The sequence below is a fragment of the Dromiciops gliroides genome, chromosome 5 (genome assembly GCF_019393635.1).
Source record: "Dromiciops gliroides isolate mDroGli1 chromosome 5, mDroGli1.pri, whole genome shotgun sequence".
Taxonomy (NCBI): Eukaryota; Metazoa; Chordata; class Mammalia; order Microbiotheria; family Microbiotheriidae; genus Dromiciops; species Dromiciops gliroides.
This window is the reverse complement of record NC_057865.1, coordinates 296,310,885-296,336,071: the sequence shown is the minus strand read 5'-3', so window position 1 is coordinate 296,336,071 and position 25,187 is coordinate 296,310,885. Positions and strand designations below refer to the sequence as shown.

The window sequence follows — 25,187 nt, the reverse complement described above, 5'->3', positions numbered from 1 at the left end:
GTAGAGTGCTTACTATGTGAGAAGGACTGGACTAGCACTTGACAATTATAATTCCATTTGATCCTTACAACAAGCCTTGAAGGTGGGCGCTGTCATGATTCCCATTTTACAGATGAGGACACGTAGGCAAACAGAGGTTCAGTGTGACATGTCCAGGGTCACACAGCTAGTGAGGCCACATTTAAACTTGGGTCTTCCTGTCAACAGCCCGGAGCTCTACCCACTGAGCCACTCAGCTGCCCAATGGCATGGCCTGGCCTGCCCAGCATCACTCACCAGGTACAAACTAGGATGCTCCCAAGGCAAGGGGTTCGTTTATGGAGCCAAAGCAAACTACCACATCCCCCCTCCCCCAAAGTAGCCAGGGCTGCCTAGACACCGCGACCCCGAGTGCTCCCCTTGGCAATCAAGACCTTTTTAAGTCTCAGGAAGACCTTGGAAGGGATGAGAGCTTGCAAAGGAGGAGACACTTTGCAAAACGTACAAAATGCAAGAGCTGACGTCCCATCTCAGCTGGTGAGGCCTCGAGACCGTGCCGGGACCTTCCTCTGCTCCAGGCAAAGTGGGCCCTGGGCTCCTAATGATGAGCACTGCTTGAAGGGAGTGAGCTCCCCATCACTCTCACCATGATGTGGTAAACAACAGAAGGCATCAATGAAAACATCCACCAGAATTAAAAAAAAAGAAAGTCACAGACCCATAAAACGTTGGGGGCAATCTAGTCTAATTCTTTTATTCTGAAGGTGAGGAAACAGACACAGGGAGGTGTGAACGGTTGAGGCAAAAGCTGGATGCCCATTTGGTAAAGGGTCTGCGTAGGAGATGCCTGCTCAGGCAGGGGTGAGAAGGTAGGGACTCAGCAGAAGCTTCTATCAGCTCTGAGATCCTGACTCCATGTTTGCCCTCAGTTTCCCCAACTGTAAAAAAATTCCCATTTCTTCACTGCTTCAGGTTTAAAAAGCTCGTTACTTACGCCAGCCCCAGAACACCATAGCGTGGGCATGGGGAAGGGATAGAGCTGCGACTGGACCCCAGGGCTCTGTCCGCGGCACCACCTAGGCCCCATTCCTTCTACTACACTTCAATACATTCAACAAACTCTTATTTAGTACCTGCTATGTGCCAGGCACTGAGCTAAGGCCTACTCTGAAGCCGCGGGAAGTTAGCACTGGAGCAAACCCAGCCTGCCCCACCCCACCCTGCCACCATGGTAGGAGAAGCCAATCAATGAGGGAAAGAAGGCACAAAGGCCGTATTGTCATCCTTGTTTTGGAGAAATAAAAGGTAGCAACCTCATCAGGGGCAACTCCCAGTTCCCTCCCACTCCCCCAGGCTCCTGAGGCTTCCAGCCCTGCTCCCAACCCCTCCCAGACCAGAGCAGGCAGGTCCTAGAGGGGTCTCCCAGTGGGGGGGACCACGGTGAGGAGGAGGAAGGGGACTCGTTACAGACTCTAGGCCTCAAAGGCCAGCTTCTTAATTAGACTCTGGGAGTGTCCCCTGCCATCCCCTGATTCTTCCCAACTCCTTGGGAGCCCCAGGGATCTGGAGGAGGGGAGACAAGGGAAAAGGAGAGAGGAGGAAAATGCAGAGAAAGAAGGGAAAGGGAAGAAGTGGAGGATAGAAGGAAAGGGGAAAGATGACAAGAGAAAGAAAAAAAGCGAGAGGAGAAAAGGAAGAGAAAGTTGTGGAGGAAGGAGGAGGGGAGGAACAAAGGAGGAGGCAGAGCCGAGGAGATCCAGGGTGCCGGGAGGGCCCGGTCAGGACTAGAGGCAGCCCTGGCAGGCAGAGAAAGGGGAAGACAGAGAGAGAGCCTGGAATGCTGAGTCAGCTCAGCTCCCACCCATCTCCAGGGGCCTCCATGGGGCGGCCCCACACCCCAGCCAGGCCCATCTCTAGTCTGTGACCAAGAGAAGCTAATCTGGAGCTGTCTTGGAGCTCCAGAATGAACATGAGCCAACAGACCAGAGGCCTGGGTTCTAGTCCTGCCTTTGACATTCTGGTCAGCAAGTAGCCCTAGGCAAGCCACTCTTCGGGCTCCATTTGTGGAATGAAGTGAGTGGCCTGGGTGACCCATGAGAGCCCTCTGGGCTCTGGCTCTGCAAGCTTCTCATTTATTCAATCCAGAAATCAGCCTTTATTAAGTGCCTACTATGTACCAGCTAGGGACAGCTAGGTGGCACCACAGTGAACAGGAAGAAGAGTCTGGAGTCAGGAAGATCTCAGATACCACTGAGGTTCAAATCCGGCCTCAGACATTGACTAGCAGCATGAACCTGGGCAAGTCACTTCACCTGCTTGCCTCAGTTTCCTCATCTGTAAAATGACGTGGAGATGGAAACCGCAACCACTCCAGCATGTTTGCCCCCCAAATCCCAAATGGAATCAGGAAGCCTCAGACACAACTGAACAACCGCCACCACGACGTACCAGGCATATGTGCTGAGACTATAAAGATGAAGAAAGAAAGCCAGTCTCTCCTCCACCTCCAGGGAGAGCCAGGTGGCAGACATCTTCCTTCCCAAGGGGCAGACTGTCTGGAAACTCACCTCCTCAGGGAAGCCTTCCTGGATTGGTCCTCCCAGCTGGCTCCCCGCCTCACTGGCTGCCCCGGCTCTATAGAGGGCTCCCTTCCTCACTACATACAGGCCTGCCCCCTGAGCTGCCCAGCCCTCCCACACCCACAGCCCTGGCTACACATGCCTCAAGGCTGAGCTCACACACACAGGCCTGGCAGAGTGTGAGCTGGTGCACAGCCACACCCGGCCCTCTCCCCTGTCTTTCCAAGGATGAGTCAAGGGCTAGGAGGGAGGCAGGCCTATCATCCCTGGCTGGGGGGGTGGGGGAGGAGTGCGGCATGGGGGGATGGTCTGCAGCCCCCAGCCCCAGGCACCTTTCTCAGAGGGACACTGAAGACTCCCCCTAATCCCTGCATGCTCCAGGCCCCCCTTCCTGGCTGCCCTTACTCTCGCTCGGGGAGTCTGTGCAGGCACATGCTGCTATAAGCAGGTTCTCCCCCCAGATTGGGGCTTCTCTCCCTGGCACATCCTGGGGCAGACATCAGGGAGGGAGCCCCTCAGAAACGATACCATATTTAAACATTGATTGAAGAGTAAACACAAGATGGGTGAGCAACTGGCTCCTTGGGAAGCACAGCAAGAGAGGGGGCAGGCAGGGGGAGCCAGCTCCGTGAACAAGCGCTGGCCCCGACCTGGCCATGTGCACCCCCTCCCCTTCTTCTGAAGCCCAGGCCCTGACTTAGAGCCTGGGGCTGGCACCCTGTGCTTACGCTTAATAAAACCCGGACCTCCTTTTAGGGACCTACAACCCCAAATTCTCATCCTGGGATAATGAGCCAGGGCCAGTCCTGTCCCCAGGGACTCCTGATCCCTCCACTCCCCGCCCCCCCCCCCTTCTTGGCCCAGGATACTCCTGGGAGACTGAGAAGCCCTTCTCCCCTTAAAAAAACCACCTTCCAAATTGGGGGGGGGCACTGAGGAAGGACCCTGCAGCTCTCCTCAGGGGCTATACCCAATCTTTGGGCTCCAGACAGCCAGTCCTGGGGCAGGCCAGTACCCTCAGTCTCTGAGACCAATGTGAGAACTGAAGCTAGGCCTGGGCATCTCGGGGAGAAAGGGTGGCAAAGAGTCCTTCACTGAGGATAGGGAGCTTCACAAATCCACCCCCCCACCCCCCACCCCCCTTCGCAGACTCACCCAGGATAAAGTCCCCAGGGAAGTTCTCCATTAAGCAACTGCTGCATGTGACACCCAGGGCCCAGGGTTGATCTTCTCCTTCTTAGGCCGCCCCCAGGGCTGCTCCCTGATACCTGGCACCTGGGAGGTGGGGCTGAGGCTAGGGCAGGGGCACAGCAGCTTTCGGGGTGTGGGCGCGGGGCAGAAATGGTCCCCATGATCCCAGTCCCGGGCGGTAGAGAGTGACGTCCTATAGAGACGTCCCACTTGGGCCCGGCGCCAAGGAGAGCCCAGTCCAGGTGAGTCAGTGCCTGGCTCCCTGAGGGTGGGGCCAGAGCTGAGGCTTCTGATCTCCGGGAGGCCGAAGCCTTGTCCCCTGCCCCTCCTCTAAGTAACCTCTTGTGACTGGCCCACCTGTACCCCATCCTCCTTTCTCTCTACTTAGTTCCCCTGTCCCCCCAGCTAATCTAAGCCAGATGCCATTATAATAGGGCTTCCTCAGTGAGAGTGAGCATCCCTACAAAGCACTCGGGGGATCCCCAGGAGAAAGGAGAACTCCATTCCTCCAGCAGGTATGGGGATGAGCTTGGGGCTGGCCTCCCATCCTCACGCTCCCCCCCCTCCCCTCCCTGGGCTCAGCGTCCTCATCTGGGCAAGGAAGGGGCCAGACTGGATGGTGACCGGGGGCTTCCCCTGTACCGACCCTGGGATGCCTCCCCTCTCCCCGCAGGCCTCTGGTCCCTACGCCTGCTGGTGCTGGGCGTGTGAGGGGACGGGTGGGGGCTCCAAGCTGTGGGCAGGAGACAGTGGAACGTGGTCAAGGCGCATGGACAGGTTTCCCTGCCCCAGAGGTTTCTGGGGAGGGGGCCCTCCCTGTTCTCAGCTGGAACAGCCAGCTGAGTGTGTGAGGTGCCCAGCCCTTGGCTCAGCCCGGGCCCGACCATCAGACCCCAGGAGGGGCAGGGACCTTGCCCAGCTGCTTGGGCCCCTCCCTTCTCTCTTGGCTGATGGAGCTCTTTGTAGGGGTTGGGGGGAGGCAGGTTACACCTTCTCCCGCGTGTGGCTATACATGTATACACACCATTTCAGCTTTTACCTTGGAAAGAGCAGGACCACAGAAGGCAGAGATGATACGGGGAGGAGCAGAAGGTGGGCACCAGGGCAATGGCCTCGGTGGCTCCTGCTGCTCTGCCTGAGCTCTGAAGGCTGAGCTGCCTCCCCCACGTGCCCAGCACTTGGGTGACAGAAGGCACAGGGAGGCCAGATTGCCCGTGTCCTCACAGGTTCTGTGATAGTAACACTAAGCTGGGGCACAAGCACGTGGGGGGACCTGATGGGGTGAGCCCCTGGGAGAGCCAGGGTCTTCCCATTGTCTGGCTGCCTGCCTTCTGCCCATGGGTGGGCCTCAGAAAGGGTGGGGAGCAGGGATCTAGAAGAGGGGGAGTTGGTGAGGGGAAATGCCCACCCTCAAAGCAGGGCAGGATTCCTCTGGGGCCTTACACACTCTACTCTCTCACACTTTTAGCTGCCCTGAGGACAGGTGGGAATCCTTCTGTCTCTGGGATTTGGGCCCACATCTTCTAGTCTAGCCCCCACAATATCACACTCCCTCTTTCCCATCCAGCTCCACAGGACACAAGCAATGCCAGACCAGGTCAGGCTGTCCAAGCCCAGCTTCTACCTCAGACAGAGCAGCTGCCTGAAACAGTTCATGGCCAAGTGTGACATGAGCAAGAAAGGACCTTAGAGAGCAGCTGGTAGCAATCAGAGAGGGGAAGGTGCTTATCCAGGGTCACACAGCTAGTAAACAGCAGAGTCAAAATTGAACTCAGCTCGCCTGCCTCCAAACCCAATGGTCTTTATGTGCTCATCACATTCTGGTACCTAAGCCTCCAACTACCTCCTTCAAGCTTGCATGCCCCTGCTCCAGAAGAAAGAGAGAGAGGGGGGGAGGGGGGGGGAAAGATAAACAAAAGAAAATAGAATGGAGGGAAATAAACAATTAGTAATCATAACTGTGAATGTAAATGGGATGAACTCACCCATAAAATGGAAATGCATAGCAGAAGAGTTAAGAAAACAGAATCCAACAATATGGTTTTTTTTTGTTTATAGGAAACACATTTGAAATACACACACAGTTAAAATAAGGGGCTGGGGGCCAGCTAGGTGGCGCAGTGGATAAGGCACAGGCCCTGGATTCAGGAGGACCTGAGTTCAAATTTGACCTCAGACACTTGATACCTACTAGCTATATGACCTTGGGCAAGTCACTTAAACCTTGTTGCCCCACCAAAAAATAAAAAAATAAAGGGCTAGAGCAAAATATATTATGCTTCAGCTGAAGTAAAAAAGGCAGGGGGTAGCAATCACAATCTCAAGAAAAGCCAAAGCAAAAACAAACCAAACTAAAATACTAAACATATATGCACCAAACACCATAGCATCCAAATTCTTAAAGGAAAAGTAAAATGAATTATAGGAAGAAACAGTAAAACTATACTAGTGAGGGACCTCAACTTTCCCCTCTCAGAACTCAGATAAATCTAACCATAAAATAAATGAGATAAAAGTTAAGGTAATGAATAGAATTCTAGAAAAGTTAGATATGATAGACCTCTGGAAAAAAATGAATGGGAATAGAAGAGAATATGCCCTTTTCTCAGATATACATGGCACCTTCACAAAAATTGACCATGTATTGTAGCATAAAAACCTCACAGATACCAAAAGGCAGAAATATTAAATGTACCATTTCTGGACCATAATGCAATAAAAATTACATTCAATAAAGGGCTGTGGAAGCATAGATAGAAACTAAATAATTTGATCCTAAAGAACGAATGAGTCAAAGAACAATCAACAATTTTATTAAAAAATATTGATACCGGGGACATCTAGGTGGTGCAGTGGATAAAGCACCAGCCCTGTATTCAGGAGGACCTGAGTTCAAATCTGGCCTCAGACACTTGACCCTTACTAGCTGTGTGACCCTGGGCAAGTCACTTAACCCTCATTGCCCCGAAAAAAAAATTTTTTTTTAATATCAACATCAATGAGACACACCAAAATTTGTGGGATGCAGTCAAAGCAATTGTTAGGAGAAAATTTATCTCTCTAAATACTTATATTAGTGAGAGAGAGAGAGAGAGAGAGAGAGAGAGAGAGAGAGAGAAAGAGAGAGAGAACAGATCAATGAATTGGGTATGTAATTTTTAAAACGAGAAAATAAACAAATGAAAAATCTTTAATTAAATACTCAAGTAAAAATCCTGAAAATCATCACTATTATTCAATATTGTACTAGAAATGCTAGCTATAGCAATAACACAAGAAAAAAGAAACTGAAGGAATACAATGAGGAAACATTGTCTTGCAGATGACATGATAGGATACTTAGAGAATCCTAGAGAATCAACTAAAAAACTAGTTGAAACAATGAACAATTTTAGCAAAGTTGCAGGATAGCAGATAAATCCACATAAATTATCAGTATTTCTATGTAATACCAACAAAACTGAGCAGTATGAGAGAGAGAAATTCCATTTAAAATAATTGCTGACAACAAAATACTTAGGAGACTACCTGCCAAGATAAACCCAGGAACTACATGAACACAATTACAAAACACTTTTCACATAAATAAAAACAGATCTAAACAAGTGGAGAAAAATTAATTGCTCATGTGGTTAAGCCACTATAATAAAAATGACAATTCTACCTAAATTAATTTACTTATTCAGTGCCATATCAATCAAATCACAAAATAATTATTTTGTAGACTTAGAAAAAATAACAAATTTCATTTAGAAAAAATGAAAGGTCAAGAATACTAAGGGAATCAATGAACAAAATGTGAACAAAGGTGGCCTAGCCATACCAGATCTGAAACTACATTACAAAGGTTTAACTATCAAAACAATCTGGTAATGGCTAAGGTAGATCAACGGAATGCCTTAGGTACACAATACACAATACACAATAGTAAATGATCATAGTAATCTAGGGGTTGAAAAACACAAAGACCCAAGCTTTTAGGACAAGAACTCGCTATTTGACAAAAACTACTGGGAAAACTGGAGAGTAGTTTGGCAGAAACTAGGCACAAACCAACATCTTACAGGATACACCAAAATAAGATCAAAAGGGGCACGTGATTTAGACATAAAGGATGATACTATAAGCAAATTAGGGGAGTAAGAAATAGTTTACTTGTCAAATCTATGGATAAGGAAAGAATCTATGACCAAACAAGGGATGGAGAATATCATGGGGAGCATAATAATTTTGATTACATGAAATTGAAAAATTTTTACATAAACAAAGCCAATGCATCAAAAATAAATAGGAAATGTGCTGTAAGAAACAATGAGCAGAAGTAGTTCAGAGAAACCTGGAAGGACTTGCATGAACTGATGATGAGTGAGATGAGCAGAACCAGAAGAACATTGTACACAGTATCATCAACATTATGTGTTGATCAACTGTGATGGACTAGATTCTTCTCACCAATGCAATGGTACAGGAGAGTTCCAGGGGACTCATGATGGAAGGGGATCCCCAAATCCAGAAAAAAAAAAAGAACCGTGGAGTATATATGCTGATTGAACCATACTATTTCTTTTGTTTTTGGTGCTGTTGTTTTTCTATTTTGAGGTTTTTCCCCATTGCTCTGATTCTTCTCTTATAACATGACTAATACAGAAATATGTTTGATGTTATTTTATATATATATGTATATATATAACCTATATCAAATTACCGGTTGTCTACAGGAAGGGGGAGGGAGGGACAAAAATCTGAAATTGGAAAGCTTGTATAAACAAATGTTGAGAACTATCTTTACATGTAACTGGGAAAAAAATACTTTTATCAAAAGCAAAAAAATAAAGTAAAATAGGAAAGGGGAAGCTAGGTGGTGCAGTGGATAAAGCACTGGTCCTGGATTCGTGGGGACCTGAGTTCAAATCCGGCCTCAGACCTGGGCAAGTCACTTAACCCCAATAGCCTTACCTAAATAGATAGACAGATAGATAGATAAATAGATAAATAGGAAAGCATGAAACTAAGAATGAATGTTTTACAGAAAGTTTCTCAGATAAAGGCCTCAATTCTCCAATATATTAAGGGAACTAAGTCAAATTTAGGAAAAATATGAGCCAATTCCCAATTACTAAATGATCAAAGGACATGAACAAGCAGTTTTCAGAATAAGAAATCAAAGCTATCCTTAGTCATATAAAAAATGTACTAAATTGGGGCAGCTAGGTGGCACAGTGGATAAAGCACGGGCCTTGGATTCTGGAGGACCTGAGTTCAAATCCAGCCTCAGACACTTGACACTTACTAGCTGTGTGACCCTGGGCAAGTCACTTAACCCCCATCGCCCTGAAAAAAAATGTACTAAATCCCTATTGATTAGAGAAATGCAAATGAAAACAACTCTGAGGCACCACCTCACACCTATCAGATTGGCTAACATGACAGAAAAGGAAAATAACAAATGTTGAAGGGGATATAGAAAAGGAGGGACACTAATGCATTGTTGGTGAGTCCAGTCATTCTGGAGAACAATTTGGAACTATGCCCAAAGGGTTATAATACTGTGTATACCCTTTGATCCAGCAATACCACTACCAGGTCTATACCCCAAAGAGATAAAAGAAAAAGGGAAAGGACATACACGAACAAAAATATTGATAGTTCTTTCTGTGGTGGCAGAATTGGAAATTATGGAGACACCTATCACCTGGTACCTATCTAAATGGCTAAACAAGTTGTGGTATATGAGTGTGATGGAATAGTATTATGCTATAAGAAACAATGAGCAGGCAGGTTTCAGAAAAACCTGGGAAGACTTAAGTGGAATGATACAAAGTAAAGTGAACAGAACCAGGAGAACATTGTACACAGTAACAGCAACATTGTATGGTGATCAGCTGTAAAAGACAACTACTCTGATCAAGAAAATGATCCAAGATAATTCCACAAGACTCATGATGAAAAATGTTATCCACCTCCAGAGAGAACAGATACTTTCTGAGTGACATTGAAGCATACTTTTTTCCTTTACTTTTCTTGCCTTTTTGTTGTTGTTGTTGTTCAGTTGTATCGGATTTTACAGATGAGGAAACTGAGGCAAACAGGGTTAAGTGCCTAGGATCACACAAGTTAGTAAATGTCTGAGGCCAGATTCCAATTCACAAAGATAAGTATTCCTGATTCTAGGCCTGGCACTCTGTCTACTGCATCACCTAGCTAACCCCCACTTTATTTTTGGCAACATGGATAATATGGAAATGTGATCTACATGATTTCACATATGCAATTGATATCATATTGCTTACCTTCTCAAAGGGTGAAGAGAAGAAAATCAGAAACTCAAAATTTTTTAAAATGCAAAGAAAAATAAAAAAATAAAATAACAAAGGCAAAGAAAGCCCCTGCCCCAGCCCCACCTTCTAATATCCTGGGATTAGTTGATAGGTATGTCTCCCTCTCACTCATTCAACATTCCCCTTCTCCTTTCTGTGGGCCCCCTAGGGCTGATCCTGGCACCTGGAAAGCAGTGCTGAGGGAGGCTTCCAGGGTCTAGGTGCAGGGAATAGATGACCCCCATAATTCTGATAGAGAAAGACAGACAACGTCTGGAGATGGTCCCCCTGGGCTGGGAGCCAAGGGGAGCCCAGTCTAGGTGAGTCATTGCCTGTCTCTGGGCTCTAAAATGAGCCTCATTTTATTTACTACCCACAATGACAGATGTGAAGGTCCCTTGAAATCCATGACATTCTGTGCCATCTCCCAAACCCTTGACCACCCATGCATGTCCAGGTGAAAGCGTCAGTGCTGAATGTTCTCCCTGACACCAATGGTCCAGATGGTGCCCCTCCCCTCCAACAGTGACAGGTGTGTTGAGTAGGAGCTTCGGAAGATGGGAGTAAGGGAGGAATGCTATTTGCAGGGCTCTCATGGACAAGGGGGATTAGACTATTCTGAAGGGCCCCATTGGGTGGAGAGTGAAGCCATCCCGAAGTGCAATGGGGCCCGAAGGCCCAGGGGGTCTCCCTTCTTCAAGCAGAGGCCAGATGGTATCTTGTCAAGGATGTTATAAAAGGTATTCTCACTCAGGAGGGGGATGGCATGGCTGGCTGGGCTCTGTGTTCCCTTCCTGCTATGGAGTTTGAGATTTTGTGATTCTCTGATTTTTGTCCAGCCCCCCCCCCATCACCACGTACACACACCCCACCCCAGGTCAGCCCATGTCTCTCTAAACCAAAGCTCCTTAAACTGTGGGTTTTGACCCCATATGGGGTCACATAACTAAATGTATTGGGGCGGGGGGGGGAAGGTTGTGAAAAATGTGGCAACAATAAAAGATTATGTATACCTATTTTATATACCTAAATACTCGGGGTCATGTAAAAATTTCTTGGGTAAAAAGGGGTCATGAGTGGAGAAAATGTAAGAAGCCCCAGTCTAAACCATGCTGGAGATAGAAGGTGTGACTAAGCAGGGCCAGAAACGTGGGCTGGAGAACAGGCCAGCATCACCCCTGAATCAGAAGGAACACCCACCTCTGTCTTCCCCTTCCATGAAAACCCCACAACCCAGCAGAGTCTTCAGGGCAAGAGCACAGCCCACTGAAGAAAGCAGAGGATGTGTCTAGCATTCAATTTAAACTGAACACCCCACTCTGCCCCACCCCAGTCCAGCACTCCAAAAGACCTTTTCTGCTCCCCATCAGAAGAAGCGAAGCTCACTGCAGCATTGGCGGGCTGGTTTCAGGTGGAAGGTGGCACCTGACTTGGGCCCTGGACCACAGGGGATTTGGGTCAGTAGAGCAGGGGGCATCCTGGGTGTGGGAGTGTGGCAGGGCCAGGGTCTAGGTGAACATAGAAAGCAGCCTCCAATACCTTGGGCTGGTGATAGAGGGATGGAAAGATCCAAAGGGACCCGCCTGCTGGGATTTTTTTTTTCCTTTTCTTTTTCTTTCTTTTTCTTTTTTTTGGCAAGGTAATTGGGGTTAAGTGACTTGCCCAGGGTCACACAGCTAGTAAGTGTTAAGTGTCTGAGGACGGATTTGAACTCAGGTCCTCCTGACTCCAGGGCCACTGCTCTATCCACTGCACCACCTAGCTGCCCCCACCGCCTGCTTTTACAGAAGAACAGACAAGTAGAGGAGGGTGGGGGTGGAGTTGTTTCTGTCATGGGTCCATCTGTGTATCTGTCTGTCTGTCTCTCTCTCTCTCTCTCTCTCACACACACACACACACACACACACACACACACACACACACACACACACACGTCTTCCCCACTAGAATGTAAATTCCTTTCAGGGCAGGGACTGCTTCACAGAATCCTGGATTTGGAGTCAGGAAGACCCGAGTTCAAATTCTGCCTCAAAGACTTACTGGCTGTGAAATGAGGATAACAAGAGCATCTTCCAGAGTTGTAGAGAGCTAATGAGATGTTATTTGCAAAGTGCTCTGCAAACCTTAAAATGTTCTACCAAGGCTAGATGTTCTAATTGTGTTCATGTCTCCTATCATGGTGCCCAGCACATAGTAGGTGCTTAATATATGCCTATGGCTTGATGGACTGATGAGAACCACAGGGAAGGTGGGGGAGGGGTGGTGAAGCAGTGAGCTGCATGGGGGCAAGGTCCAGCAAAATACTTAAGGACGGGCTGGTGTGGGGACTGGAGAGAGGCTGGGAGACTCATTAGCAGCACAGTATGTGAGTCCAGGTGAGTGGGGGCAGGGTCTGGCCTAGGAAGAAGGAAGGGGAGAGAAGTTCCCCCTTCAGTCCTCATTAGCGTGTCCCCCAAGCCCAGCCTTCCCTACCCCAACACAACCTGCTGACTGGAAGTCTCGCCCCAGCCTCCCTGGGGCCTTGTTAGTTCCTTCTGCCGACGCCAGCGAGAGAGACAGGGCACACAGACACAGCTGCAGAGGTCACCTTGCACACAGCCCATGGCCTGGGGTGGATGCCCCATCACAGGCTCGGTCACCCCCAACCCAGCCCAGCGACACTGGCCACTGGCCTGGCACGAGCCCAGAGACACTGGCCACTGGCCTGGCTCTCCCTGGAGAATGCCAAGAGCCAGGCTTAGTGCCCATCTGGGCTGCTCCACAGCCACCGTCTTTCAGGATTAGCCAGTAGCCCACTGGGACCCACGCTTTCTCCAGATGTGACACTTTGGCCTGACCTGTCTGCTCTGCCACCCTTCGGGCCTATGTAATGTTTCATCACCAAGAAGAATGGCTCTCGCTGGAGAGCTTGGTTTGGCTTCCCATGGCTTCCTCCTTCCCCATCCCCTCTGTCCCAGATCAGTGTCTCCCTCAGGGCACATGGGCTAGAGGGGACTGGCTTCCAAGATCCAGTCCTGGATCAAATGAAATATCTGTAAAGTACTTAAAGTGCCTGGCACACAGTAGGTGTTTAATAAATAAATGCTTGTTTCCTTCCTTCCTGCTACACAGGAAATCTCTCTATATAGACTGCCTGCTGACCACAGCTGGGGAAAGCCTATTTTCTCCCTGGTAACACAGTTGCAGATATAGATGCTCACCAGGAACCCTGGTCCTGAAATAGTTTTTCAATCATATTGAAGAATACAGGCTGTCCAGAGAGGAGCAAAAATCCAAGAAGGCTTCCCAAAGGAAAGTGAGCTTCTCCATGTGCTCCCATTTGTGGATGACCTCATGCTGGTTGCCTCAAGTCCTACAACAAAAATTCCAGCACCAATTGAGGAGGCCCTATGTTAACAAGAATTCAGCCTAACCATTCACACAGAAGAAACCAAGTGGATAAGAACAGCCTGGCATCCAGACTAGGAGATGTGGTTAGGTGGTCCTTCATTCCATACATCTTGGACAGACATTGAATATGAACAACGAGCTGGGGCCAGCATCAGACAGGAGAGGCAGAGTGGCTGGGGCAGCCTTTAGGAAATAGTGAAGTCCTACTATGTGACAGATACCACACTAGGCACTGGAAATACAAAACCAGAAGATAGCCCCTGCCCTCCAGGAGACTCTACAGAATCTCTAAGCTATATCAGGGACCTGAGAGAATCCCCTTCTCACTTCTGGATAAGAGCCTTACAGGACAAGGAGGGAGGCATGGGACAGCCCCCATGGGTGAGATCAGGATAAGGTTTCCAAATGCCAGAGCAGCAGCCGGGGCAGGCTGCATGGGCACCCTCATGTTCTCCATGTCCCTTCCCCTCTCTAAGCATCCTCACTGACTGGGCATCAGGGCAAGGTAAGCAGGCCCTGAGGTGCTCTGGAAGAAGGCGGCTGGGTTGACCTCCACCCTTTACCGGGCCCTCCCTGGTGTCACGCATAAAGTATATGCACGAGAGGCAACACTGATCATTGACTTTTATAGATGAACAGACACAAGCCCTAGAGGAAGCAGGGGGTTGGCTGGAGGCCCTACGGCCAATAAGTGGCACTAACGGAATTTCCCCATCACAGATCTAGAGCCAGGGAGGACCTTAAGTCAATAACCAATAAACATCTGTTGAGTTCTTACTGTGGGCCAGGCACTGTGCTAAGTGCTGATGATACAAACACGAAAACAACTCCTGTCCTCAAGAAGCTTAAAGTCTAAGGAGGAGACAAAACACAAAGGAGAGATGAAAAGGGAGGGAGAGGCCCCAGGGGGAGGTAGCTGATGCAGGGGCAGGGTGGAGAATCCAAAGAGTTCCAAAATGAGTGCAGCTGGTGGGAAATGGGCAGGTGCCCATCCTGTGCCCTTGCCTTTGATGGAGGAGTTTAAGGCTCTCCCCTTCAGTCAGAGGGGCAGGAGGGTCCTGAAAAAGTGTGAGTAGCAACAAGACCGACTGGATCTTGCAAAGATGATGGGATTTCCCAATGAGGAGTTTACAGATGAGGAAACTGAGGTGCAGAGAGGGAAAGCAGCTTGGTCTTGGGAAGGACACTCAGTGGGTAGGGAGCGGCTCTGAAGCCTGCAGAGTAGTGATTCCAGGCCCCCTGACCCCAAATCGGGAGCTTCCCCACTGAGGCCCCAGAGGGGAAATCGCTCTTCCCCCTGTGACTCATTTGTTGCCTCTTAGCCCATCCCGACACAAGTCCCCACTTCCCTTGCTAGGTCTCCAGGGCACGGCCACCAGTTTTGAGGCACCCTGTGTCATCACCCACCCACCGCAGGCCCCACAGGGACCAGCGGGCTAGCGAGCCCTGAGCTACAAAGCAGAAGTCATGAGTCAGGACCCAGAGCAAGAAGGAGACATAGCAGGGTTGGGAGGGGACCCAGACTGAGATCCAGACCCATCGGCCTTTGGAACAGCACAAGAACCTCTCCCAGGAGCTGCCTATCCATTCTTCAAGGCCCAGCTTAGTTCCTTCCCCTGCTAGGAGCCTTCTCCCACTGCTCGGAGCCTTCTCCCACTGCTCCAGCCCACTGACACTCAACAGGATCAATGAGAGCCCCCTTCCCTCTCTGGCCCAGTCCTGACTCCTCCCTGGGCATGAAGCTCAGCGGCCTTTAGCCTGGGAGCACCCCAGGGCAGAGCCTGCCAGGGAACAGCACTCTGCCTTATGCTCTAGAGTGGCCCCAGCAGGAGACTCAGGGAAACAGGAGGAGAGAAGCCCCTTCCAGAGGCGCATCCTTAGCTGGTGGCTGAGGGAAACTGCTAACAATTAGGAAAGGCTCTGGGCAGAGCATCTGATGGAGCATTTATCAAAGGCCAACTGTGTGCTTGACCTTGTCCTCTAGAGAAAGACACAGCAGGGACACATGGAGCCAAAGAGATGCAGAGAGGGTGTCCTTCCCGAGGCGGGGCCCAGCATACAAGCCACAAGGTCACGGCAGCCCAGAAGGCTGACGTTGGGGGCTCGTGCCCCATTCCACCAATGGCTCCATCGTGTTTTCTTCTCTCAGCTCATCATCCCGACCCAAGTTGGGGGGAAGGGGCTGGGATTCCTGGACCCCTCATTCCTGCCTCTGAGTTGCTCCTCCTCCTATATTCCACTCCCCTATTCTTCACATAAAGCATGCCTTCTACCCAGTCCGTGCTCAGCCTGCCACATGCACGTCCGGCTCATATGACAGGCCCAGAACTTGAGAGGGAGGGGAGATTAGGGACTGGGGATGGCGATTCCTGCCAGGGCAAGGAGCCTGCTTCCCCAGCCACCTAGCCTCCCCCGCCTCCCCGGCCCCAGGGAGGGGAGGGGAGACAGCCATGTGCACCCAGGAGCCTCTTCCCAGAGAGGAAGAGAGGCCTGTAATCTGCTCATCAGCCTGTCAGAGAGTCAATGGTCACCCCCAAACTGGTCCTTAAGCTATCATGGGCATCAGGGTAGACTCCCCGCCTCCTCCCGGCTAATCACAGGCTTCTACACCGCAATTAACACCCGCTGCCTTCGCTTGCTCTCCGCCAACTGTCTGTCACACTTTGTGTGTGTGTGTGTGCGCACTCGCTCGAGCGCGTGCAGGAGATGCACACTAGCTCTCCAAAGTGTCTCACACGGATATATGAGTGCTCTCTCTCTCTCTCTCTCTCTCTCTCTCTCTCTCGCTCACTCGATTGCTCTTGCTTTCTCTCTCACAACCAAACAAATCACACTGAATGGAGGGAGCCCAGGTTCGTCTCCCCCTCCCCCCTGAATTTTCCCCAAATGGAGAGTGATGGGGGGCTCCTGAGTCCTCTGGGAAAGGAATCTTGTGAGGTCATCCTGTCCATCCCCCTGCCTCCAAGAAGCCCTCTTACACTGAAGAGCTGCCTCTCTGATTCTGTACCATATCCCACATCCCCTTCTCACGGCCACAAGGAAGTTGCTGCTTGGAGCACTTCCAGCCTTTCAACACAGCCATCCATAGTCCCCCCCACCCTGGAAGGAAAGGGTCCCCCTCAACCCATAACTCCCAGACTCATGCAAGTAGGAACCAATACTCCCCTTCCATAGAACCCCTACTACCAGAAGTACCCAGGCTGCAAATGGGAGCAGGCCAACTTGTAGGAAAGAGCCCAAGCAGATGGAGAAGCTACCTCCTTCAGGAAACAAGCTCCCTTTCAGGACAGAGACTGTTAAACTTTACAGAGGGAAACAGTCCATTTTAGAGATAGGTACCTCTAGCCCAGGCCACATGCCCATTCCCATCCTCAAGCCCCAAATAAGGACAAGACGAAGGCAAAGATCTCACGGGGTCCTGAGATGTCAGAATCTGGATCCTGGACCTCAGCCCATCCCCCAGAAATCTGGCACCTCTCACCTTTGGCCGCCACCTGAGCTCAGGCTCTCCTCACCTCTTGCCTGGACCACTATAATTGCCTTCTAACCTGCCTCCAGACCCTCCCCAATTCAGCTGCCAAAGGCATCTTCCTAAGGCCCAGCCCTGATCACAGTGTGTCTGCATGGATAACCTGAAGTTAAGACACCAAGAAGAACTTCCCGGTTCTGATCCGGATAGAAAGGATCGATGAGAAGACAGGGAGATGGAGAGGAGTGGGGAGCAGGGTCCTGGAGGCCAATCTGCCCAATCACCTCCAGCTGAGGCCTTCCTTCCTTCCTTCCTTTCCCACCAGCTGTACTTTCTCTCCCATCTTTAGAGGGGAAGCCCTTTGAGGGCAGGGGCTTTCTTCATTTCTACTTATATTCATGTGTATTTGCCCAGGAGCTGGGACAAGGAAGTGTTTTATCAGAAATGTTAGAAGACCACTGACTGTTGGCTCCTCAGAGAGCCCAGGTCAGCACCCAGTGCTCCTCAGGAGCTTTCCCCAGAACAGGAAAGGGCAAAGCGGTTCACTTGAAAAATCGGCTTCTGGGCAACAGGGCTCACACTTGCTCTTTTGTTCCCAAGGCTAATGGTTTGGGAGGCTGTGATTTGCTGGAAAAAAGTAGACCCACACGACTACCAATCTTTGCTCGTGGCTTTCAAAGAATCCTCGAGGAAAGCAACAACCATCAATTAGACAAGCACCAGGCGAGGACAGGTATACCTGTATGTGTATTAGGCAGGAATTTGTACCCCAGCCTCCCACAGAGGGAGCCGGCCAGTTCGGAGCCCACCCCCAAGGCAGCTGAGAACCCTCAGGGGCCCCAGAATCAGGACTTACCCAGGAGAAGTCCTCAGTGGGCTTTCCAGGAGCATGTACTGTCTCTTCAAGGGCAGGGCTGGGGGCTGGGGGCCTCCAAGCCCCTGAAGATGGGTTCTTTCCAGGAATGGGTGTCTGGCTTCAAGTTCTGCTGGTCAGCTCTGGCCTCCTGTGCATGCATGGGGAAGAGAGAAAAACAATCAGGTGCTGAAAACCTCCTAGCACTCCATGACCTGGGACTGGGGCCCTGTTCACATCTGGCCTCAGACACTTTCTAGCTGTGTGACCCTGGGCAAGTCACCTCACCCTGTTTGCCTCAATTTCTTCATCTGTAAAATGAGCTGGAGAAGGAAAGGGCAAACACTCCAGTATCTTTGCCAAGAAAACCCCAGATGGGATAACCAAGAGTGGGACATGACTGAAACAAATGAATGGCAACACTGGTGGAAGAGACTTTGTTGGAGGACAGTGAGTGACCAAGGTATCAGGGGAAGAGCCAAGGACAGAAGCCAGGAGGGCTTCTCTCACCCCAACAGTCTGGTCTTCTAAAAGGAGCAAAGGGAAGATAGCCTGCCCCCCTCCCTCCACTGTGCACCCTCATGAGATGCCCAGAAATTGAACCCTGAAAGCCCCAAGCTTCTTGTCTCCACGCTGCCCTCCCTCACCGCCCCCACTCCCCATGGTCTTTGGGAGGAAGAGAAATAATCACCAAGGGGACAGGGCAGGCTGTGGTGGTGTGGGGGTGGTAGGAAGGAGATGAAAGGAGGCCATCTCCTCTCCGCACCAGGCCAACTAATGGGGAGACGGAGACGGGGGTGGGGGGGGGGGGGAGAGCTTTGTGCTCAGTCTTCAAATTAAAAATAGCTTCTCTCTTTTGTGGAGGCCAGGGAGGGGCAGCTGCAGTGTCTGAACCCCGGGCCCACGGCCCGAATCTGCCCATTCCAGCTTCAGAGGAAGGGGAGAGTCCAGCCCTTCCTTACCTCCAGGCAATATCTCTGGCCTCCAAAGGGGTTCCCCACGAGTTCAGCCTCAGTGCCAACCCTGTGCCTCCTTCCATCTTTTCCCCTCACTCCCTGGTCCAGCCACAGGAGAGGCCACGGAAGCTTGAGGTCTGAGGATAGGCCTGTCCCTTTGGGGTCAGGGCCAAGCTGAGCCACAACCCTCTCCAGCCCTAATTATAGGCTGAGAGGTTTGAAACTGGAAGGGGTTTGACAAGCTGCATTCAACCCCTTCATTTTACACGGGAGGAAACCAAGACCCAGATTGAACACACTGGGATCACAGACTAGAGCTAAAGGGACCTGATTCTGCATGTGGGGAAACTGAGGCAGAAAGGTTAAGTGATCTGTCCAAGGTCACACTGTACACGGCAGAGCCAACATGTGGAGCCAGCTCTCTGCCTCCAAATACACTTCACCACGCTCTGGCACCCCAAATTTCTAGAAAACTGACAGCAAAAAGACCTTACCAGGCCAACAACTCCCTTTCTCCCTCAGACCCCCAGAAGCGTCCCATCTATCCTCCTAACTTCCCAGCAGTCCTAACCAGAGGAAGGCATCTGGATACCATTTGAGCTGCAGGGACTGTCCCAGCCTCCCCTGCTGTTTCCTGATTACATCCCCTGCTCTCCCACCTCCTCAGAGGAGGCACTGCACCCAGAGAGGGGAAGCCACCTGTCTAAAGCCAGCCAGCCAGCCAGGGCAAAGCCAGGACTAGCTAGAACCCCCATTTCCGGGGCAGGGCCCTGGGCCAGGATCAGAGAAAAGAACCTGCCCCCAGCCCTCTCTGAGCCACCAGAAGAATCTGGGAAAACAGGCCCAGGGCCGGGTCTGGCCCCTATCTGCCTCTGGCCGTGTTGACACAGAGAGCAGCAGCCCAGTATTTACTTTTAAATGCATGTTCCTGGTTCTTCCTCCTGTTTCTCGACCAGCCACCAGCTGAGGTTGCATTACTTTGGAAACCCCCAAGCGCTGTGGAGGGACAGAGGGAGGGAGGCAGGGCCAGGAGCCAGCTAATACAGGCCCTCCCGGCCCCACCATCCCCTCTGTTCTCTAGGGCCAAGGGCGACCAAGCCTTGACTTCCCTGACCAGCCTGGGAGGTATAGAGTGTGGAAGGCACTAACTGGCCAACTTATAGGGAGAGACCTGGGGTCCCAAGGCCACACGCAGAGTCAGGCTCGAGGGCTTGATGAGGTCCATCTCTGAGGTCCCGGGTGAGGGCTGTGTGTCCTCTCACAGACTGCCCCCTGCCCGAGCATAGCCACAGGTGTGCCGAGCATAGCCACAGGTGTGCCGGAGCTGCTCTACCCCCATTCCTCACAACCAAAGATCACCTGAGGCCACCAGAGAGACGCCTTTGGAACATTCAGAGTGCCTCAGGCAAGTCACTGCAGCCCCAAGGTTGAGCTCAGACAGTGACTTCTCTCCTCATTTTACAGATGGGGAAGAATGGCTGGGTCCTGGCCAAGTCAGAGAGTGAACCAGGAGGTGAATCCAGGGCTGGGTCTTCTCTCCTCCTTCTAGAAGGCCAATAATCTCTCTGCCCATCCCCCCTGCCCCAAGCTAATGGGGCACAGGTGTGTAGCACCCCAGGGAACAGTTCAATGCCAGAAATTCATTCATTCATTCATTCATTCTTTTTTTTCAGACTAAAACATTCTTTATAGACCTCTGCCTTCACATTCATTCCTGAAATAACACTGATCTACCTTAGAAATCCCACACAGTTAGCAACAGTAAAGACTTTAAAGCATTTTTCAAGAAAATAATTGAGGTTATTATTTCTGGATAATATTTTTTCTTTTAAAAGAAATAGATGGGGGGGCGGCTAGGTGGCGCAGTGGATAAAGCACCGGCCCTGGATTCAGGAGTTCCTGAGTTCAAATCCGGCCTCAGACACTTGACACTTACTAGCTGTGTGACCCTGGGCAAGTCACTTAACCCCATTGCCCCGTAAAAAAAAAAAAAGAAAAAGAAAAAAAAAAAAAAGAAATAGATGACGACCCTAAGGTCAATCTGCCAACACCACTGCACTTTACTGGCTCCTGAACTCAATTTTACCTTCTGGGAATCTTCCAAGAGAAGCCAACCTACCTACCCATCTCTGGGAGTCTGACCTGCATCTCTCTACCTCACATATGTGTTGTGAACATCAAACTATATGGACTTTGAAATGGGCATTCATTCATTCTAGCAGCATACTCATAAGCACTGAATGGATTCTATCCATCCCAACCCCTTTTCCCCTTATATCCCATCCTTACCATACGTTCACAAAACTAATTCAATTAAAGATTCGTTAGGCATTTATCATCTCTAGGCCCAGTGCTCAGTGCTCAACATCTACTTCCCAAGTAACAGCCTTTCTGAGGCACCATGGTCCAGGCCAAGAGCGCAAAAGCTCCTTCTTCGGGCTCTCCCCACTTCTTTTTCGTTGTTCTTCCAGAAATGACTCAGCTAAGGAGCTGCCCCAGACACGTTTTCTCCCTTCTCTACCTGACTGAAGTGTCCTGCTCCTATGCCACCCAGAGGGCCTAGTGAGGTGGTTGTTCTGTCCTTGTTCAGTGGTGTGTGACTCTAGGTGACTCTGCGGACTTTGGCCTGCCATTTCCTTCTTGGGCGTGTCCCATTTTACAGACGAGCTACAGAGGCAAATAGGGGTTCAGTGATTTCCGGGGTGAAGGGGGGGGGCGTGTAGCTGCCCCCAAGGCAAGGCAAGGAGTAGGAGCTTAATTCAAATTCTGTCAATTGGATTAAAGTAGACCTCTCTCCAGGCTTGGGAAGGCCTGACCCCTGCAGGCCTGCCCTCAGGGAGATTTGGGATTGGCCTGAACCAGAACCAGCTCCCTTAACTTCTAGAACTAGCAAGTCAGATAAACTGGGGAAAGGGAGGGGTGCCAGTCAGTGAGGGGAAAGTCTCCTGGGCCTGGAGGCTCAGACTCATTAGAGAGAGAGCCTGGAGAAGAGCTCCTAATGTCCTCTCTAGCTCTTCGGGGCAGAGGGGGCAAAGTCTGCCAATGTCCCTGCCAGAGAGTCTACCGGAAACTTCAGTCACCCGGATCAGCAAACAAACTGACACCCAGAACCAACCCAGCAGCAGAGCTCAGGAGCCCTGGGTGGGGGTGGGGAGGGACAACATAGAGTCTGGTCCTTCTCATTTTACAATCAAGGACACCGAGGCCCTAGGAGGGGGAGGTCCCCAGCTGGTGAGTGAAAAAGTCAGGATTCGAACCCAACAGGACAGCAGCCCCCCTCCCACACAGGCCCCTGCCCGGCCAAAGGATGGACACCCTGCGGAAGTGAAGAAGGGAGGTCCATGAGATAGAGGGGGACCTTGGGGAACCCTTGGAATGGGACATGGACAGAATTCTGTCCGCAGAGCAGGGCAGAGGTGCGAGGTTTACAACAAGCAGAGGCAACAGTCTCAGGCTCAGGGGCTGGGCTCGCTCTGTGGGGTTTGGGGGATGATGTAGCAGGCCTGCCTCGGTGCATCCAGGGCGGGGTGGCTTGGGACCCCCAACCTTGGCCTGGGGAGGGCAGGAAAGGATCCCGCTATCTCTGGCCTTCCAAGTAAGTAGCCCCCGACTTGCCGTGAGATATTTCACCGCAGATTGGAGCGAGATTGGAGAATGGGGCACCCCTAGTGCCTGCAGGGGAATTCTGCTGGAATATCTGGGTGTACAGGTCAGTAAAGTCACGCTCAGGAAAAGGGGCGCAGAAATCACTTTGGTCGGATGCTGGGGGAAGGCTCTGTCCATCCCACACAGATCCAACTTCTTTCTTATAAACCAACAAAAATCCTCAGATCCCAGGCCTGTAAACAGGAAATTGTGACCGCTGAGCCATGCTGCACCCAGTGCTCCCCCAATCAATCCCTGTTTATAACAGAGAAAAACCGAGAGCCAAAATTCCACCCATTCTGGAAACCAACGTCCTTTGGCTTCTTGTGTGTGTTCAGGCCTGGCCACAGGAATTCTGGGACAGCCCCGAGACAGTTCAACCACCCCAGGAACGCTGGCCCTAACTAAGCCCAAAGAAACCTGGGCGGGGAGTGCGGAGCAGAGCAGAGGGAGGGCCCCCTGCACCCCCTCTACACAGATGCCCTCGGGAACCTGAGGGGCCTGACCCCTGAGCCTGGATGCAGTGTTCAAGGTCCCCATGTCAGCCTGCTCTAGGCAAAGGTGGGAACAAGAAAAGATCAATAATTGCGGACTGTAAAACAGAGCTTCCCAGCTGTTCGCCCATGAGCTCCCTGGGTCCTTGGAACAACCTAGGGTCCCCATTTTTACAGGGTGAGAAGCTGAGGCAGCTCAAATGGGAAGACACCTTCCTGTGACCAGGGTGCTTCTGAGGCTAAGCAAAGCAGGGAAAGGCCCCAGACCAGTGGGCAGGCCGGCCTTGCCCTTCTCTGGCCTGGCCATGTGACCTGGGACAAGCCCATCTGGGGCCCGAGCCGCCTCCTAGTTTGTCAAACAAGGACACGGACTGAAGTGTGTGTATCTTCCACATTCAAGTAGTAATCAAGTGCTTCTAAGCACCAAGCTTAGGGGCCTGCTTTAATGTCCAGCTAGTCTTCATAAATAATTAGAAGTTGGCGAGGGAAGGAAAAGGGGGGGCGGGGCAGGAGCATGAGGAGCCAGTGATGGGAGGCCCTGCCCTGGCCACCTGCCCTCTTCCTGCCTCCCTCAATGCTGTTCCCGAAGGCACCTGAGGGCCGCTTTCCTAACCAGATTAAATATTACCAGCAGGGGGCCCTTCTTGGCCAGTGCCCTGGCCCTGCCAGGAAGGGACAACTGCCTAGATAGAATGGAGCCCAGGTGTGGGGGGGCACCAGGATGCTTCCTCCCCAAGGTGAGCTGTCATCCAAACCCCCATAGTCTTTCTGGGAACTACAGGCCAGCCGTTCTTAGCCTGGGCTCCAGGGACCCCCAAGAGGTTGATGTTTGAGAATGAAGGATTCCAACATTAAACCTAACACAGAAGGTGCCCATGGGCATCTGATACCCAAAGGTTGGGAGAGCCATAAATGGCAAACAGTGGGGACCAGGGAGAGGTGGTTAGGCCCCTCATCCCTTAGATTCATCCCCTTCTTCAGGCTCCTTAACTCCACGCCCACCTCCAGTTTCATATGAGCCAGAAGCCTTGGTGGCCTCAAAGCCCAGGTGTTGTACAAGAATGATCCACCCCACAGGTCACACTGCACCGAGTCCCTCAGTCAGGGCCGGCCTCCATGCCCCCTGCCCATACTGAAATCCTCCACTTCCAGACCGGAAGCTTGCTAGGATTCCAAACACAGAAGAGGGGCGGCCTCAAGGCCCAGAGAGCTGAGTCAGGCTCAGGGCTTGGTGGGATCCTCCTCCTCCACTCCGACAGGCTGGAGGATGGGCTGACCGCGTCCCTCCCTGTAATCTCGCCAAGAGGACTCAGTAAAATGCTCGGCTCACCACAGCAAAGCACAGATGTGGCCTCCGAGTCTGGCCAGGTCCCAGAGGTGCCCCCCTCCAAAGCCAAGCCTTGGTCCCAATTCTGCATTCTGCTGCCCGCCCGTCCCGTGCCTCCACTCCACACAGACCCATGCTTCAAGCCCAGCTTCCGTTCCCCTCCCCAGCCCAAAGCCTTCCCAACAGAAGGGCCCTGAGGACAGGGCCTGAGTCCCTAGGAGTATGTTCCTAATTACTTGTTGCTCGGCTGCTCCCAGATGCCGGCCACCACTGACAGGGAGTCCCTGAGTCACCCCTCAGGCCCGCCAGCACCGCTTCTGCCATCTCCCCTTGCGTGGACATAACCCACGTGGTGACACTCCTGTAAGAGTCACCGGGTACTTCCCCAGTGCTCCAGCCCCTCTGTGACAAGACAGGCAGGGCCCGAAGGCCCAGGGCCTTCTTTCCAACATCTTGGAGCTGGCTCCAGGCTGAGCCACCAGCAGGCCTGTCCCCAGGGACCCAGCAGACACAGGACACACTCACAGGCTGTTTATCAAGCAGCGTCATCGCCTCTCCTCTGCAAGCAGAATGCCACCAGGCTGCCTCCCCAGGGTGACCAGCCGCTGGGCCCGGCCTGTCTCCTGAACAGGGCTTGGGGAATACTGGCCCGGGGCTCGCTGGAATGGACTCTCCACTCTCTGGTACCTCCAAGCAAGAAACTAGGTGGAGGACAGGCCGGGCCTGAGGCCAGGAGACAGTGCAGGAGAAGACCCGAGAAGCCTGGTTGGGAGTGACCTTCCTCATCTATCACTCAATCAACAATCACTAGGGGCCCGTGTGCCAGGCACCGTGCCAAGCTGGGGCCTGGGACTGGATGGTCTCCAATGTCCCTTCCAGCTTAAACCCTGTGTCCTTAAGTCCCGAGGAGAGACCAGCACCGCCAGGCTTTGGTATGGGGGGAGGCCGGAAAAGGATCGGGGCTTCTACCCCCTGCCACCCCCCACC

At 51.5% G+C, this 25,187-nt stretch overlaps 1 protein-coding gene across 3 annotated transcripts in view; it reads right to left on the bottom strand.

The window, feature by feature from the left end:
- PLXNB2 (plexin B2) overlaps positions 1-25,187 on the bottom strand; it is an 89,834-nt gene that overhangs the window by 49,042 nt on the left and 15,605 nt on the right. For 2 of the 3 annotated variants that reach the window (XM_043965424.1, XM_043965425.1), the window contains exon 2: positions 17,782-17,929. In XM_043965424.1, coding sequence (XP_043821359.1) covers positions 17,782-17,816 — 35 coding nt within the window. In that variant the 5' untranslated portion in view covers positions 17,817-17,929. Of the gene's footprint in view, positions 1-17,781; positions 17,930-25,187 lie in introns of those variants that run through there. The other variant, XM_043965426.1, reaches the window with a different exon arrangement.